Below are 17,713 nucleotides of genomic sequence, written 5' to 3'. Positions count from 1 at the left end.
TCGAAAGATAATTTTAAACATAATCCAGGCTTCGTGAACAATAACAAAATCTTTGATGATTCTCAGTTTGGCCTTTTTTATTGAATAAACATATGTGATAACTGATATAGTAACAGTCATTTTTAAGAAATAACAAGCAAAAAATCGTTGGCCTAGAAATCGTTCTAGCAAAGAAAACCTTCTGCTATAGCAATTTAATTGATAATCGATTATCAGTTCAGTTTTTGCAATAGAATTTCAAGCCTAGACGGCATGTCAGTCCGATTTAAGACATTAAGGTAATACAAGCAAAAGATCATCGTACGCCCAGCAGTTTTTTCATTGATTGGATTTTTCGTCCCCAAAAATTTTGAAAAGGAAATTTTTGAATAATTATTACAACTCCTATGTTAAGGACAACAACGTTTATGATAAACAATTAAATGCTGTTATATGCTAAATTGGTTTTTTATTATACAAACAAACCCTAGCGGAAGTAATAACGAAATATCAACAGTGAGTTTTTGAGTATGTTTTGTAAAAAGTGTTTCAATTTGGTACAGTTATTATGATTGGAACAGTTAGCATAACTTTTGAGCTTACATTTTACGAGAAGATCCAGGAAGTAGTTGAATATTAATAAGGAGCTAAGCAAATATAATGGCAACTTCAAAATCTAACGAAAAAACTGTAAAATGAAATGTCGAAGATAGAAAGTGTCTTAGATTCATGGGTTTGATTTACGTTACAAAACATGGCAAGCGTGGCAAGCGTGCTAGTCAGGGGCGGATTTAAAGGGTGGACGTCTCCCTCCTCACAGGATTCGAACCCCTGCCGACCCAAAGGGTCCTCCTTTTGGTATTTTTTAAGAAATCCACTTTTGGCCGACCGACTCTAAAATTTTTCTAAAGGCGCCTTTGGCGCCAAAATATACCAACTTTGAGGGGGAGCGCGCGCCAAAAAAGCAATTTTTCTGTCAAAATTTTCTAAAAAGTGCCCAAATACGGCTTTTTTGACCTGTTTTTTCAAAAATTTGCTTGCGGCGCAGAAAATTTGGCCAAATTAGCGTCTTTTTAATGCTTTAGAAGAGCTCGGAAAATCTATTTTGTCAACCTAAATAAAGGTCGTCAAAATTTTTGAATTGTTTTTGAAAATCCGCCCCCTAGTTATTTTCATAGGTAACAAATACTAAATACAAGTAAGAAACAAAAATATATAATATTGTGCATGGTGTTTAGAGGCTTTATATAATAGAGAACAAGGAGCTTGAGCAGGATATTTTGACTTCAACTAATTTTTGCTTGATTACTAGGGTTCTTTAATTACAGAGGATTTTGAAAGTTGTTTTCATTATTATTATTATAAGGGAGGTGAAATGCCGGTTAGCAAGCTGGAGCATGAGCATGCTCTAGATCTGACTTAAGTCGCAAAAAACTATCAATCTTAATGGAAACTTAGAAAAACAACTTAGAAAAAACTAACAACTTAATGGAAACTTAGAAAAAAAACGACTTAAGTCGCAAAAAACTATCAATCTTAATGGAAACTTAGAAAAACAACTTGTTTTAGCAGTTTATTTTCTTTTGTTTATGGTGCTATTTACAATTTAAAAGATACAAAGCATGGATGGGTCATTTGTTTGTGGCTTAACCTGGCAAGTTACAGGCACTTGTAAGTAACCGGCGGTTTTATTATTTTTTTTTCCATTAATTGAGTGTCCTAATTTATGATCGAAATTAACTGTTAAGTTTCCTTTTTTGTTTCAGGAGTGAGAAAAATGACTCGGATCTGTGTCGGAAGAAACTGGAGGAGACAGTCTCCCAACAGAAGAGATTGAGAGAGGAGTTCAAGCAGTACAAGTTGGAGAAGGAGACAGAGGTGGAGATACTGAGAACAGACAGGAGTAGCAGTGAGAGCACACACTCCAAAGAGAGGAAGGGGTTGAGGAAGGAGAACAAGAACCTACAGAACCAGGTTGACTTCTTCTAAACCCATCCTCGCAAAACCATACATTGAAAACAGGGGGCGGATTTAAGGAAGGCTGGTGAGAAGGTGCGAACGCTTTGCGCTCCCCTCCGGGATTCGACGACCGGTCCCCCCTTTGGTATTTTGGTGTTATTTCATGCCATCCATTTTGTCAAAATAGGGTCTCTATAGTGTTCTGGGAGCACTCGGAAATTCAATTAATTCCACCTAAAAAAGGTCGTCAAAGATTAGGAAATTGTTTCGAAAATCCACCCCTTCGAGAAAATCCTAGATCTGCTTTTGATCCCGGATTGCAAACAAAGTGGGCAAAAACGTACGCAGCCGATCGTTGGTAGTTTTTTTTGTCAAGATTCAAAGTTTTTTTGTATGATGTCTTCAAAATCAGTTTTTTTCGCATTTCAAAACAATCGCTCATATTGAAATGCTTTTTGAGACCAATCACCAATATATATTTTTTTAATCACTTTTTTTATAATTTAGCACTTGGTTCATTTTTTTAATTTGGTCCAATTAATATCAAACTTGACCAATAAAATCAGATGAAAGTTAAAAATCAATTAAATGTAAGTTTTGGGCCGATTTCACAATAAAATTTAGTGTATATTTAATAAAAACCTGCATTTTAGCTTTTAAACCTTCAGCACTCCAAGGACAAAGAATCAGTGGAGTTGCGGAAGACGATCAAAGACTTAGACGAAGAGACAGACAGACTGAACTTGGAATGTAGATCCCTGAAAAACAACTGCGAACAACTGAGATTATCCCTAGAACTCAAAGAAGAGGACTTACAGCGAACAAGAGGTGACACTTTCATGATTTCTCTGGAATAAATTCCGTGGGAGGAAAATTAGAATTTGAGCTTGATCATTAACTTAAAAAGAACTGCTTGTATCGTATTAAGGCAAAGCCTTGAATATTCTGGCTACTATTTAATGTCGATAAAAAGGTTTGGGTTCATTTTTTTTAAATAAGCGAATTCTTTTCTCATGTTTTTTCATATTATCTCCCACACGCTGTGTTAAGTACAATGTTCTAAACTTATCCTGCGTTTATTATCTTAACAGGGGCGGATCCAGGATTTTCTCGACTTTTTTTAGGTCGACCAAATTGATTTTTCGAGCTCTCCCAAAGCTTTGTTTTGCCCCTATTTTGGCAAAATTTTCTGCGCCGCCGGCAAATTTTTGAAAAAACAGCCAAAAAGCCGTTTTTGGGCACTTTTTGAAAAATTTTGACAAAAAATCTTGTTTTTTTTGGCGCGCGCTCCCCCTCAAAATTAGTATATATTGGCGCCCAAGGCGCCTTTAGAAAAAATTTAGGGTCGGTCGGCCAAAAATGGATTTCTGAAAAAGTATCAAAGGGGTGACCCTTTGGGTCGGCAGGGGGTCGAACCCCTGAGGAAGGGGGAGGGGGTGCGGCCACCCCCCCCCCTAAATCCGCCCCTGTATCTTAATATGATTTTTATAATCAATGTAGTCCCAAATTCAATCCTCCATAACTGTAGAACAAATAGTTGCGGGTGATATTTCTTTTTAGTTTTGAAACTTGGACATTTCAGATGGTGAAAAATATTCTGCCGAAAACGGCTTGTTCAAACTTAAAAAATAATCTGGAGAAACAAAACCACTCAAAGCACAAATATTCAACCCTTGTCTTTAAAATTCCGAATAAGAAAGCTGCTGGTAGCAAGTATAGCAAATTTTTAAATCTTTAACTGATAGTGAATAGTCTTTGGTGCAAAAAGTTTTTACAAAATATAAATTTTGTTGTTTTTCCCAAATAACCGCCAAACAACAAAAATAAGCGCTATTAATTTGAGTGGGATAGTCAGATAGTCAAACAAAATGACTAATAAGCTTACCAAAAAACCACAATAAAAAACTTATGAGAGCGGTATAATTCGCCACATTTAAATACTTTGAGCTTCGATAACTTCTCAAAGTTCTATAAGTTAGTGAAGAACATGATAAAACTGGCGATTTTTACCGTCCCACAACACTATCGAACTTTATAACAGTTATATTATCGTTTTTTATGCAAACAATATCTTCTTTTAGTTTAAACGATTTCGTTAAAAACATTTTATTCGATCGCCGAAGTTTTTTTGAACAAAAAACTACCTCAAGCACATACATTTCTTTTAATTCCTCGAAAGATTGAGCGAAATCACAGCTCGTTTCATAGCAAAACTTTTCTGTTCCAATTTTTTTTGTATTTTGCGAAAGTTTTTTAAAATTGCCTATAATTTTGTTTTTAAAAATATAAGCTTTCAGTTTTCTTTTGAAGTTTTTGTCTCTCAAGTCTGAACAAAAAAGCTGCTTCATACATAGATATTTCCTTATTTTTTCTAAAACTAAAACAACAAGATTGCTCGTATCAAGTTAAAACCTGATTCTTCCGCCCGCAACAAGATTAAGAAATTTATGCAACTATTTTCACAATAAATCAACAATTCTCATGTGCTGGTTACAACATGCTCCCAGATGTAATAATCAAATAACACTGAACTATTTTTGAACTAGTAACTAGTTAGAGCAGCAATTAATTTGTTCGTTAAGTTAATTTGAGTTCAAGTTGGAAAAATTACACAAACAAGGCTTGTGTGATAGTATGAACTCTTTTTTTTCCAGCCTAAGTGGCATATATTAGTGTTCATTTGGAAAGTGTTCGTTTTGATCAATAACCTGCTATTAATTACAGCCATTCCTAAGGATATTAGCTTAGACTATTACATTACATATAGCACTTCAGCTTCATTGTATCATTGATCTGTAGCATAGAAATAAGGAAGGAGACCCGCAACATAATAAGAGGGTTTGAACCTGATCAAGATCAGATTTTTCATAAACTTTTTCATACTAGTTAAAATTATTCCACTCTGTAAATTGAGGCATGTTAGATGGTAATTTTTTTTTCAAATAACTGGCTAATGCGTCATAATTGGCTTGTGTCACTTAGCAATTATGTAGACTCATAATTGGCGTGCGTCACTTAAAAAAATTTGTAGACTCAAAGTTTTACTCTTTCAGTTTTTACCAGTAGCGTTTTCAGTAACATTTTTGCTTGTGTATGCGAAGTTCAACTTCGCCTTTGTGTTAAATTTTCCATAAATACTATGCGTTAATATAAAACCGGGAAATAGCCCACATTAATTGTCCCAATTTGCCAATTTTTGAATCTTAAATTTTTCCGATAAAAAATCGCAGGTAATTTATCCAATTATCAGCTAAAAAATTTTTTGTCTTTCAAATATTCTAATAAAAAAACTGTCAAAAACTAAAAAGCCGAAATTGGTTTGAACAAAATGCACAACGCAAAAACATTCCGCCACTTCCTTCGAAAGTCGGAAAAACAATGAACTGTGAATCGTAGGCTATTCTATTGAAAATAAGATTAATCAAATATGTCATATATCTTTGGAGACTGTTTGATAATTGAAGTTTCTGCCATTAGTTGGTTTTTCTTAAAATTTTTGGGAATCTGACAGTTTTTTGAGAGACGCCTCCGACCGGAACTCGATTGCAAAATTTTCTCTGTGATGTTTTTTAAGTTAAGAAGGTAATATGATTCCAATTGATTTGATATCTACAATTGGTTTGAATTATTGTAGTGAAAATTTACAGCAAATTTAATCCGAAGTAATCTCAACGTAAAAACATCTTTCAAGCGTCTATCGTTTATTGCTTTCTTATTTAGATTTAACCACCTCACTTAATTAGAAAAATGTCTCGAAAAGAATTTGAAAAACTTCACAGCTTCTGTACTTCTTTTCTTTTTCTAATTTAAACTACCAACGCATAACAAAATTGCTGTTTATTTTCATGAATAAGCTGGTATCATACGTAGGCAATACAAACGTTCTCAAAACAATACAAATTGTAGACAAAACTCTCAAAAATAGAACTCCTGATTTGATCAAAAATGAAAAAGATCACATGACAAAGAAGAAGGTTCCTTCGATGAGTTATTTTAGTTAAAGTTATACTTCTTATAGTTGACAAGTTTATACCTTGACCCGTTATCGGTTGTGTTTGTTTACTTCTCTTTGCTGTTGTTTGGGGGTGTGAACAGGTCAGCTGACGTCATCAGAGGAGAAACTGAAGGCGACGACTGAGAGTCACTCGAGCGACGTGTCAATTCTGCATCAGACCATGGAGAACATCCTCTCTTCACGGGTTAGATCCTCTCAATGCTAATATCTTGGATAAAACAGAAAAGCTTTCTTTTCATTGTTCAGAATTATTGATGAAGATTATATGGCCGATCAAAAAAGACATATCGATGTCCTAATAAACTGATCTAGAAGTTAATCTAGATTGTCTTTGGTCATACTGGACGGTTTCTGTTAGTAATGACAGTTCCGGCAACCCATTTCAGGTCTTCCGGACATTGTGCTTTCACTGATGAACACAGAGCTTGTTGGACATAGAACATATAGTGCAAATCGACTTTGAGTGTTTTTGATGTTCATTGGTTGCTTGCTCATAATGAGCATAGATTTTCCAGCGAGTACGAGTGCTCGGGATGACAAAAGTGATAGTCTTACAATTCCCATACATTTTCCCATACACTTCTCCATACATCTGTTCTATTTGCGCAGCCATAGGCTATTTTTTTTATCTGGAGGAGAATTAATTTTTTGCAGGACACAGAGAGTGAGCAGCTAGTGTGCTCGCTGAGGGCAGAGAACGAGAGTCTGAAGGAGCGGGTGGAGCAGTTCCAGACAGATGTGGAGAGGAACAGGGGGGAGGTGGAGGGACTTGAGGAGAGACTGAGGGAGGCCAAGGCACTGTGTCAGGAGAAGAGTCAGGAGACGGAGAAGATACAGAAACTACTGCAGACCAAAGTGAGACCACTAATGTTAAGCAAGCCAAGAAAAAAATTCTATTCAGAGAACCATGAACAAAAAGAAATTATGGTGGTGTATGGAAATTAACAAAATCAATCCAGAAGATTTCGGAAAAAGATTCGGAAACTTTGCCTGGGAACAAATGCAAATTTTTGATACTTTTCGGCTTCATTTAAAAAAAACTATAATAATCCTTTTTATTTTTCGCAGCAAGAACGATTAAATTCTAACCGATTTAATTTGTCAAAGTTTTCATGTTGTATGCGCATTTCATGTTGTATTTAGACCAAGGGTTCAACTTTTGAAAAATGCAATTTGTCAAAATGTCTAATTTTGAAGACTTTTATTCAATGTGTAGTTACAGCTAGGTTTAGTTAACTAGTCTTTTAATGGGCTCATGAGTACTCGACCAGGGCTTTCACTTTGCTCGTTTAGATTGCCAGCATCAAAGATCAACTACAGAACCAAGAAAGCAAGGTATTCTTCACACAGTCATTCATAGTTACTCTCATCATCATCACTACTTGTTAGAAAAAATCTGTTCCACGTCCTTGCATTTCAGGATAAAGATGAAATTGAGCACCTGAAAAAAGAAAAACAGAAGATTTTGAAAGAAAAAGATTCTTTGGACACGTAAGTTACGTAGAAATCGTCAAACGTTTTAAGATTTACGCCGCAGTCAGTTTTTAATTTCGCTTCAGATCTAGCTCATAACCTCTACTTTTAGGAAAAATAAAAAATTTGAAGTGAACGATTAGAGTTGGTTCAATCAATTAAAAAGTAAAGGGTAGTGCTTTGAAGTTATTATATGCATTAAAAAGCGACGTTGGCTCAGGAGATTCGCCACTTCATCATGCTTGAATGATAAAAACAAATTTGGGAGATTGCTGAAATAATACATTTCATCAACTCAAAAATATAGTTATTTAGATATTTGGTAACGTTGTTTGGCAATCTTTTGAGATGAGATTATGTATGTCTCTTAAATATTTTCGAACTTTAGAGAGTTGTCGAGATTGAAGAAAGAGTTTGAGATTAAAGTGGGAGAGACTGAGGATCAGATCAAGGCACTGCAGACTCAGCTGGAGCTGAAGGAGAAGACCATTCAGACCCTCAAGACTACCCAAAAGGCACTCATCGAGGAGGTGGGACACTTATGTTTAGCTATCCCCCCTACCCAGTAACAATTAACATGGAGAGAAAGATGGTGCATGAACCCGACGAGCCTGTTATTCATTAGTATAGCATAATTTGTTCAGGGGAGGATGTTAACTTGTTTTCAAGTTAACATCCTCACCCTGAACAAATGCTGCTTTACTAATGAATACCACAGAACCGAGCACAATCAGAACCGAGTATTTTATACGCAGCGCTAAAATATTCATTAAGATGCTCATTCATTTTAAACAAGGGGCGGGAGATCATTAGAAGGTGCCTGTTTCCATTTTGCAAATTCGGTCATTAATGTATCATTATATTTTGCCGCACTCGACAACTTGCCCTATTCTGACTTGCTTCAAATGCTTTACGAGTAATAAAAATCTAATCATAGGACCAGTTGATCAAAAGGATACAAAATGGTACAAATTAATCAGCTAATTTTCAACTACGTATCATAATTAGAGTTAGTTATTTTTGTCCTGCTTTTCCAGATAACTGGGTTTCGGCAAGAGCACGAGGAGCTGGCCTCCCAGCTGTCCTCCCTCAAACTGGGCTACTCTTCAGATGTGACGTCACAGAGTAGGGAGATGGAGGCGAAGAACAAGGCTCTGAGGGAGGAGTTGCAGCAGATGAAGGAGCAGATCAGACAGAGGAACGGAGAAATACACAAACTGGTAAGTGTAATTTTATTAAGGAAAGAACCAGGAGTTGGATTAAGGCAGAAACGAGCTTGGCCTTGCTTTTTTATACATTCAATTGGTTCATCATTTCTAGTTTTTATTCCAGTCCTTTTTCTATTTAAATGTTGTTCAAAAGCACAAAAATATCATTAATTTCTCAAAATTAATTTAAAATTGCACTAAAACGATACTTGTTCAAAGAAACTGTTGACGAGGAGTTCATAAAACGCTGATCACAGGGCAGATCTAGTTTTCTGAAGAGGAAAAGTTGGGCTAATTTTCCAACAACTCCATAAACATCTTCATTATAACAATTTTTTTCAGAAACAGAAAATTGGAAAAAATTGTGGGAGTGAATAAGTGTAAAAAAAGTGGTAGTAAAAAATTGTGGGAGTGAAAAAGTGTGAAAAAGGGAGTAAAAAATTGTGGGAGTGATAACAATAAAATGCAAAAAAATACAGTAAAGTGAAAAAAAAGCGGTGAGTTCAAAATAATTTAACAAAAATTGGGTTTGTTTGTAGGAGCTGGAGTTGAACAGTGTACGCATTCTATTGACGAGGGAGAAAGAGGACAACTCTCTGGTGGTGGAGAAGATGAAGAAACAACTCACTCAGAAGGACACTCAGGTGCAGGAGTTGATGAAGGAGCGACAGGCAGACAAAGAGGTCAGTATACACTCACTGGATGAAACATATCAACCCTTATGTAAAAAAGAGGGGGTGGGTGCCAGCAGATATAATATTGGAAACTGAAAAAATGGCTTCAAGATCAAAAAAATTGTATTCAAGTTAATCACATTAAAATGCAAATGAAAACTTGGAACAAATCAATTTCTGACAAGATCTCGAAGTCATTGCTTCAAATTCAGTTTCTGATTTTAGATTGGTTCATTTTATAAATTAGGTCAATTTTGCGTTACGAAACCGCATGTAAACAAAATAAACAAGACTGCTCGTATCAGGGCAAAGCCCTGAATGTTCCGACTACCTTTTAATGTCTATGGAGCAGAAAAAACTAATTGTAATAAAAAATGATCATCCACCACAACCTATATAAAAAACAAAGTGATAGATTTCGCTCCTATTAACAAATCAATTATAGCATATAAGCTTCCATGAACCAATTTGGAACAGTTTCTAAGACTGATGAAATCTCCGCTTACCCGTTAATAGTGCGAAATGTATCGAACGTTAATTGTTCCAAATTGGCCAAAATGGCAATCTTTAAACCCTCATAACTTTACAAAAAATTATTACAGGTGAAAAATTGTTTCAAACTTAAGCTCAGGACATAAATGCTTTGGAATGATCTAGAAAAAGTTCCGTCAAAAATGGCTAGATAAAAAGTCGAAATTTGTCTAGAGAAAAAAATCAACCCCGAGCACAAATATTCCGTTACTTTCGTTACGAAAGTCGGAACAAAAAGCATCGTAAAAATTCGAAACGCGGAAAAAGTCCGCCTATTTTATGTTGTATCAGTTTTTTAATTTTTGTTGTTTACAAGCAGATTAAAACATTATATCTTCCTAGATATTGTTAACTGTTGCTAACATCCATTGAAAAAGGCTAGAAACTTTGTCTTCGGGTATGTTATTATTTTTAGTTTTCCACACAAAATTAGTAATCACAAATACTCATCGGAAATGTTCGAGTCAAATACATATATCTAATTTAGTACTAGCATCGAAGGAGCCTATTTCTTAGGCTTTTGTTCAGATACTCTCATGACAGCACGACTGTAAAACAAACAAGTTCTGTTTTTTAAATATTGTTTTAAAATTATTGTGGTCAAAAAATTCTGTGCTACTTGAACAGCAACCGTTACAGAACGTTTTCAATGATGGTTTCTTCAATCAACACCTACTTCAGTTCTCATGTACAGACTAAAAGTACTGATCTCAGAATTCGATACACAAAGAATATCGCAAAGCGATAATCATGTAAGCTTTATGAAAATTTTTGGCAACAGGGCAGTAATCCCTATTTGAAATAAATCTTTTTGTTTGTAAGCTCAAAAAGGTAACTAAACAATTCTTTCCTTAAAACTGCGCGGGTAGCCATTTCGGAAGGCAACACCAACTGTGTCGTTTAATAAAATTTCAATAACACAATTTTTGGTAGTCAAATTTCAATAATGTGTACATAGACTAGATTTTTGATTTGTTTCTTGTTGGTCACAGAAAACCTGCGAAATTTCAGAGCTATTCCAGTAAGGATTCCGTAGAAGGTCAGCGCTCAAACTTGAGAAATTTTACTCATTCTAGTAGCTTTGAAATGAGAACTTGAGCTGATAGGCCCTCAAACTTGATCATATCAAAGGCGTAGTGGCGCAGTGTAAGCATGCATGTCTACAAGGTTGATGGTTGCGTAATCGAACCTCGGTAGGTCACTATTTTTTGCTCATTTTGATAAGTTTTTTATCGCTATTTCATCTCTGAAAATTAGCCAATTTAGCAATTATCTATCGATAAAAGTTGCTATTGTGGCAATTAATATCGATATTTTATTTTTCCTCTTTTTTATCGCTAGTTTTCAATGTGAGCTCAACCCGGTACAGAGAACTGCTTCTTTTTCATAATAAATTCCGCTGACAAAAATACGCTCAAAAACTCCGCATTGTCCCCCTTTGCACTTGACAACCATTTGCAAATTAAGGTTTTTACATTTCTTTGAACAATTTCAGAATGACGTCCTAATAATTGGGTTTCAACTATCTCATAGGTAATTCTCCAAAAACACCTTGTGCTTGAGATTTTAACACATTTCAGTGGCTTGGAATGGATTTTGATTCGAATGTACGCTGGTTTCAAATACTTTTAAAATGTTAATGATCGGCAAAAACTTTTTTTTGTGTAGGTTGGGATTTTGGCCTTATTTTAAGGTTTCTAATAAAATAAAACTTACCTTCGTGTCTAAACATTTGCAGCTGTTTGCACTTTTTTTGGGGTTTTAGCGTCATCTTGATAAGTTTTTTAGGTGCAAAGTAATTTGTGCTCCCGTGCGGCAAACTTCCAATTGGTGCAAAAAATTGCAGTTGTTTTTCAGTTTAAAAAGTGAATTTTGATTTTAAAAACTTCCAGCGAGGTATACACACTGGTTGATCCGGTTTATCAAGTTGCAAAAACAAAACTTTTCAATTAGAGTCAAGTATAAAAAATATTTTTTTCCAAACTGCCTAAATTAGAAGACTACAATTGGTAAACTTTATGCTGATTTGGATTCCAAAGACTTTTTCTCTCTTACCTGCAAAACTTGAATCGGTTTCCATACACGAGCGTTGAATTGGAATCGAAAATCAAATGTTTAATAATTACACGGCTCAGGCTAGCGGGCAAAAATCTACAATCAGGCTAGCGGGCAGAAATGTGGAAAATAGAGACAAATACTAAGCCACGCTTGTTTTGCATTTCACGGACAGACGCGTTTTTTCTTCAATTGAAGCAAGTTGGATTAAAAGTTGCTGGTTTTGAGCATTGCCAGTAGGTTCCAGAGTAATTTCCCTAAGTTTGTCACTAGATTCTGTTTTTTCAGTGGATTCCAGAACTTGTCAATGGTTTTCTGAATTTTTTATTGGAATCCACAAAAAACATGCTATTAAATGTCTAGTAGCTTCCTGAAACTTTTGTTTTGCAAGTGTGAAACTGAATCCCCTCAATCTTTTGCATTTTTATTGCTTTTCAATACCCACACTTGATATAATTTTCATATACAAACACAGTTGGCCATGTTAACCAAAAAAAATTAGGTAGCAATAAAATGAATTATTCTGATAAACTTCATTTTGACAAAATTCTCGATCAAACTGAAAAACAGATATTTGTCTTGTCTTTCTCCCATTTGATTATATCGGAAATTTTTGATTCCTAAAGTTCAATGTCTCAAGCTTAAGATCAAGTTCATGCCTATAATTATCTATTTGCAGAGGTTCTACGAGAAGCTGCAATCCTACAAGTCGAAGCGAGAGGAATTAGAAGAAGACCTGGACAACCACTCTTTTGGATCCAGCAGCCACAAAGACAACAACACATCCACGCCTAAGCTACACAGGGCAACAGTGGGAGGAAAGAATGGGGGAGGGGGAAGCGGGAAGTTCTCACTCAAAGATAAGGTAAGTATCAATAAGGATAGAATATTGTTTAGATTATTGCTTAGAATGATATTTAGTTTTTGATGCGGTTATGCTTACATCATTCCGGGCCGTAAAAATAAAAAAACGCGCATTTAATCTATGTTTAGTACTTGTATGTGTTAATGTTTTCTGCAAATTTTTGATATTCTTTAGGTTAAGCAGCGTTCTTATCATTACCTCCAGTTTCTATAGAAATGTGTCCCTGCATTCTAGAATGAGTTGGTGGACATGAACAAGGAGAACCTTCTGGAACATTGTCTGGTGCTGCAGTTTGAGATGCACGAACTACTGGCAGAGTTGGACAAACTGACTCAGAAGCAGGACGAGGACTTCACCCGGAACCTACAGCTGAAGAGCAGATACAAGGAAAAGTGCGACAAGCTCAAGTGAGACGACTGCCAGTTCAATTTTCAAGCACTTACTGAAAAAAACGCGTTCGGAAACTTTAGCTTCCAGAGAATATTTTCGGAAACTTTAGCTTCCAGAGAATATTTTCGGAAACTTTACCTTCCAGAGAATATTTTCGGAAACTTTAGCTTCCGTAGTCAAAACTTCTTAGACCTGAGAGGAAGTTTGGGTATAAAATACTCAAGCCTTACTTTTTTGGATTGCACTCGCCTCAATGTTAGTAGGGCATTTTTTACATATCATCTGATGTCGATGACAAAAGACAAAACTAACTATTCATTTTGAGATGTTTCCGTTTTAGAGACCAGTCGGCAAAGCAGCGTCAGTTGGCGAGTGAGAAGATCTCCTCTCTGGAGCACAAAGTGACCTCACTCAACCTGGAACTGAGCCATCAGACCAGCCTTCGCTCCTCAGTAGAACAGATGCTCAAGAGAGTCAATGAGGATAAACGGGATCTATCATCAAAGTGAGCAATAATATTTACAGAAATTATCTTAAAACCTCAACCGCTAAATCCTTTTAATTTCCAAACAGATTACATAATTATGAAGATAGCAATAAAGGTTTTTAAGTTAGATTCAAACTTCCTGATTGATAAAAACAGGTACTATGAAAAAAAATTTTGGGATCGGGTTTTTAATTTTTTTGAGACGCTTTATCTCTGCTGATGTTCGAGAAAAAGGGGGTACCAATGAGAAGTCCGCCCACTCCCCTGTGTGCATCCGTAAATCTATAGGCTCTCTTTACCTTACCCCACTTTTTACAGCCTTCGAAAAAATGTGACGGGGTATTTCGACCCATTTTTTTTTAGTATTCTTACAATTTCTCAAAAGCTATCCTCTCAAATCTGAGATTTTGGATTGAATGGATAGAATAAACTGTACGAAATTCCCTGCTTTAGCGATTACGACCAAATTTTTTTGCACAAAAACTTATGGCCCTCAGAAAAGTCAAACCTTCGACTTTTTTGACCGTTTTTTCAAACTGTTTGGAATTTCTCGAAAACTACCTTCCCAAATCTGAGACTTTTGTGTCAATAACTAGAACGGATTGTGGAAAACTCCCATGCATGAGCGGTTACACCCTATTTTTTACAGAAGAAGTTATGACCCTAGCAACAGTAAAATTTTTTAAGTTTTGACTGGTTTTTTGAAATTTTTTGACTTTTGATAAAACTACCATCCCGAATCTGATATATTGGTTTAACTGTAAGCTCTCCTGCATACGCGCTCACGCCCAAAAATTATTAAACGACAAGTTATCATCCTCGGAAAAGTCAAATGTTCGATTTTGTGGCCGTTTTTCTTTCGAAATTTTCTGATTTTCTCAAAAACTACCCTCCCAAATCTGATATTTTAGGTTCAATAGAAAAAAGAAGTTATGGCAAGCTCCTTTGATTAAACAGCTACACTCAAAGTTTTTTAACAAAAAAAAATTTCGTTCCCGGAAAAAAGCAATTTTTGACATTTTTGGACCGTTTTTGAAACTTTTTGACTCTTCTTGAAAACAACTCAATCTGATATCAAGGTCTTAATCGAAGCAACATGTTGTGGGAAGCCTCTGTGCATAAGATGCTACGCCCTAAAGTTTGTACAAAAATATTCTTGAAAAATTGCAAAATCACAAATTTTCACTCACATTTTAATAGAGCAACCACTATGGTTTTGGATGAAGCCCAATTTAAAATTTTTGAAAATATGTGTTCCATCCCGCATCAGTACAATAAAATCGAAAATTATCGAACAGGTGCCTCCAGTCTTAGCTGGACTTCTAGATCTAATTTTTTCTGACTGTTGAATCACAATCATAGCAAGACTGCTCGTATCAAGGCAAAGCCCTGAATGTTCCGACTGCCTTTTAAGGTTTATGGACCAGTAATAACATTAAAAAATTAAATGAAATAAAACAAAATGAAAAAAAAAATTTTTCTAAAATTTGAATTTTTCTAATGAAAACCATCCCCCTACACGCCATATAAAGAACCAAAGAATAGATTTCAATCCTTGTAACAAATCAATTAGGGCAAATAAGCTTCTTTCAACCAATTTGGAACGATTTCTAAGACGGATTAACTCTCCGCTTACACGTTATAGTGCGAAATATATCGCGCGTTAATTGTCCCAAATTGGCCGAAATGGCAATCTTTAAGCCCCCGTAACTTTTTGAAAAACTGTCACAGGTGAAATATCTTTTCAAATTTGAGCTTAGGACAACAATACCTTTTGAATGACATAAAAAATTCCGTCAAAAATGGCTAGTTAAAAAGTCGAAATTTGTCTGAAGAACAAAAAAACCCACCCCGAGCACAAATATTCCGTTACTTTCGTATCGAAAGTCGGAACAATAACCGCAAGCAGGGGCAGATCTAACATTTTTAAAAGGGCGCGCTCACGCATCAAGTTAGTGTATATTAATGCCAATAGCGCCATCAGAAATTTTTTCTGCGGTAGGTTGCCTGAAAGGATATCGTAAAATAGAACTAAAGGGGGAGTTTTTGGGTAACGAAGTGGTCAATTTCCTGAGAGGAGGCTTCTTCTACCCTTTCCTCCAATAAATCCACCCCTGAACTGAAGCGTGAAAACTCAAGAACTTCCGGCAAATGCGTCTCAAATGCGTCTCAAAAAAATCCTCAAGTTTTGCAAGCTTTGTTTTTCATTTCAGACTTGAATCTGCCGTGGAGGAGAATAAATCGCTCTCTCGGTCTCTCACTTCGAGCGAACGGAACTTGCGAGACTGGCAGCACGAGAATGAAACACTGAAGGAAAAGTTGTCGGCCACAGTCGACGAGAAAATCAACCTGGAGCGAAATCTGAAAGAATACGAAATGAAAGTAAGGAGTCGACGGAGTTCCCTTTTCTGCTAATTTAACACATATCTCATGTTTGAATACGTTTCGCCACCTTCATCATTCACTCGATTGTTCTTTAAGCCATCAGATGATTTGGCCGATTAAAGCCGCCCGAAATTGGAAAAACTTGCTCGCTTTTCTAATCAGTTAAGTTCTCCAAATAAGCTGCACTTTATAATTTAGATGTCGTTGTTAGTTGAATAACATTTGCACATAACTTTCAACTCGTTAATTCAGTATTCATGTAGAAAATGTGGTTTAGCTGTACCCACTTAGTTGATTACAATTATTATAACCCGATGAACTGGCTTAAAGTTGTTTAACCCACTAGCTTGCTCACTGGATGGAAAAGAAACCTCAGCCCAAAACCCGCGAAGTTCCTAATTGAACACTCGTGCTGGTTTGGGTTTGGGTTTCTGCTTGGATCTCCCTCAGTTAAGATTAATGTGAGTTAGCATTTGGTGGACACAAAGCATGATTATTTGGATTAGACAGTACAATCTGTGAAATTATAACCTTCGGGAGCATTGGGTTTGCATTTATATGGGTCGAGATTTTATTGGTTTGAATAAAATTTAAGAAAAAAATTGCACTCCCGTGCATGCCTCTTGTCGATTCCAAAAAAGAAAACCTTCTTGGCACGACAAAACCTCATTTACAGATGGAAAAATTTTAGTCAGAATGAAATTAAATCGCAGAATGACCATGACTGTAGCTCGGAAAAAAATTTTCGGCCATATCTACCGGTAACTATTTAGGGAAATGTTTTTTTTTGCGCATTTTAGAACAGTAACGAAAAAATGCAGCAAAATAGTACTGAAAATGGCAAGCCGAATTTAGGGGCAACCGGAAGAGTCGATTATGCCCAATCCCACTTGACATGGTACTGTATTTCAAATAAGTTACCCTCAAGATTTCATATATTAAGTACAATTTTGAGATTTTCCTAATTTTAGCTTCAACTGGCAGTAGTGTTTAACCTCTCTACAACGGCAAATGAATCATATGAAACTATTGCAGATTTCTCTTTGATTTCAGCTCTACAATGGAAACGTGAGTCCGATGAATACATTGAGAAGTAGCGGATACGGCAACTCACTCTCCATTTTTGCATCACACTGAGACTTCAAAGGCTAACAAGTTACCCCTAATAAAACCAAGAAGCCCCTGTCCAATACCTCGTGGACACATCTGCCTAGTGACATGAGGACTGGATATGATTTTTAATATCAGATATTGAATTTATATCGTGCTTAAATTTTAAGCGGAACCATTTTATACGAAGTTGTATAATTAAACTTATGGAATAATAATCATTCTTCGAATTTGCTAATTTGGTACAAGCTGAATTATATACTGTAATATAATTTTTTTGTACATTCTCATGTTCAAAATTGTATTATGAGATTTACAAAGAGGCATAGTATGTTAATTTTTATTTAAGGAGCCTGCTCTGCTTTTGCTGATTTCGAGAGTTAACGATCCGTAGTCGTGCAGTCTAAACGATGTTAAATAGATTTCGCTCAGGATTCAGACATGGAAGGCTAAAACACCCAGTCTATTTACGAACAAGAAGAACTTTATACAGATCTTTTAGTTTTTGTTCAGACTTTCGATACGAAAGTAACGGAATATTTGTGCTCGGGGTTGGTTTTTTTTTTCTTCAGACAAATTTCG

At 35.7% G+C, this 17,713-nt stretch overlaps 2 protein-coding genes across 2 annotated transcripts in view; one reads left to right on the top strand and one right to left on the bottom strand.

Annotated features, from left to right (window-relative positions):
- The window catches only part of LOC134846703 (myosin-11-like), a 34,891-nt gene extending 17,470 nt beyond the window's left edge, over positions 1-17,421 (top strand). Inside the window, exons 5-18 of the mRNA XM_063864087.1 lie at positions 1,746-1,953; positions 2,592-2,766; positions 6,034-6,137; positions 6,608-6,808; positions 7,247-7,288; positions 7,374-7,444; positions 7,815-7,956; positions 8,464-8,646; positions 9,174-9,317; positions 12,574-12,759; positions 12,994-13,166; positions 13,490-13,654; positions 15,850-16,018; positions 17,075-17,421. Of these exons, the coding sequence (XP_063720157.1) occupies positions 1,746-1,953; positions 2,592-2,766; positions 6,034-6,137; positions 6,608-6,808; positions 7,247-7,288; positions 7,374-7,444; positions 7,815-7,956; positions 8,464-8,646; positions 9,174-9,317; positions 12,574-12,759; positions 12,994-13,166; positions 13,490-13,654; positions 15,850-16,018; positions 17,075-17,158 (2,047 nt within the window). The 3' untranslated portion in view covers positions 17,159-17,421. The remainder of the gene's footprint in view (positions 1-1,745; positions 1,954-2,591; positions 2,767-6,033; positions 6,138-6,607; positions 6,809-7,246; positions 7,289-7,373; positions 7,445-7,814; positions 7,957-8,463; positions 8,647-9,173; positions 9,318-12,573; positions 12,760-12,993; positions 13,167-13,489; positions 13,655-15,849; positions 16,019-17,074) is intronic.
- Positions 1-17,713, bottom strand: part of LOC134845487 (uncharacterized) — a 288,095-nt gene that overhangs the window by 149,823 nt on the left and 120,559 nt on the right. The gene's annotated exons all lie outside the window — the stretch shown is intronic.

The sequence above is a fragment of the Symsagittifera roscoffensis genome, chromosome 5 (genome assembly GCF_963678635.1).
Source record: "Symsagittifera roscoffensis chromosome 5, txSymRosc1.1, whole genome shotgun sequence".
NCBI classification, from domain to species: domain Eukaryota; kingdom Metazoa; phylum Xenacoelomorpha; order Acoela; family Convolutidae; genus Symsagittifera; species Symsagittifera roscoffensis.
Note: the sequence above shows the minus strand (reverse complement) of the source record. Positions and strands in the feature narration are given on the sequence as shown.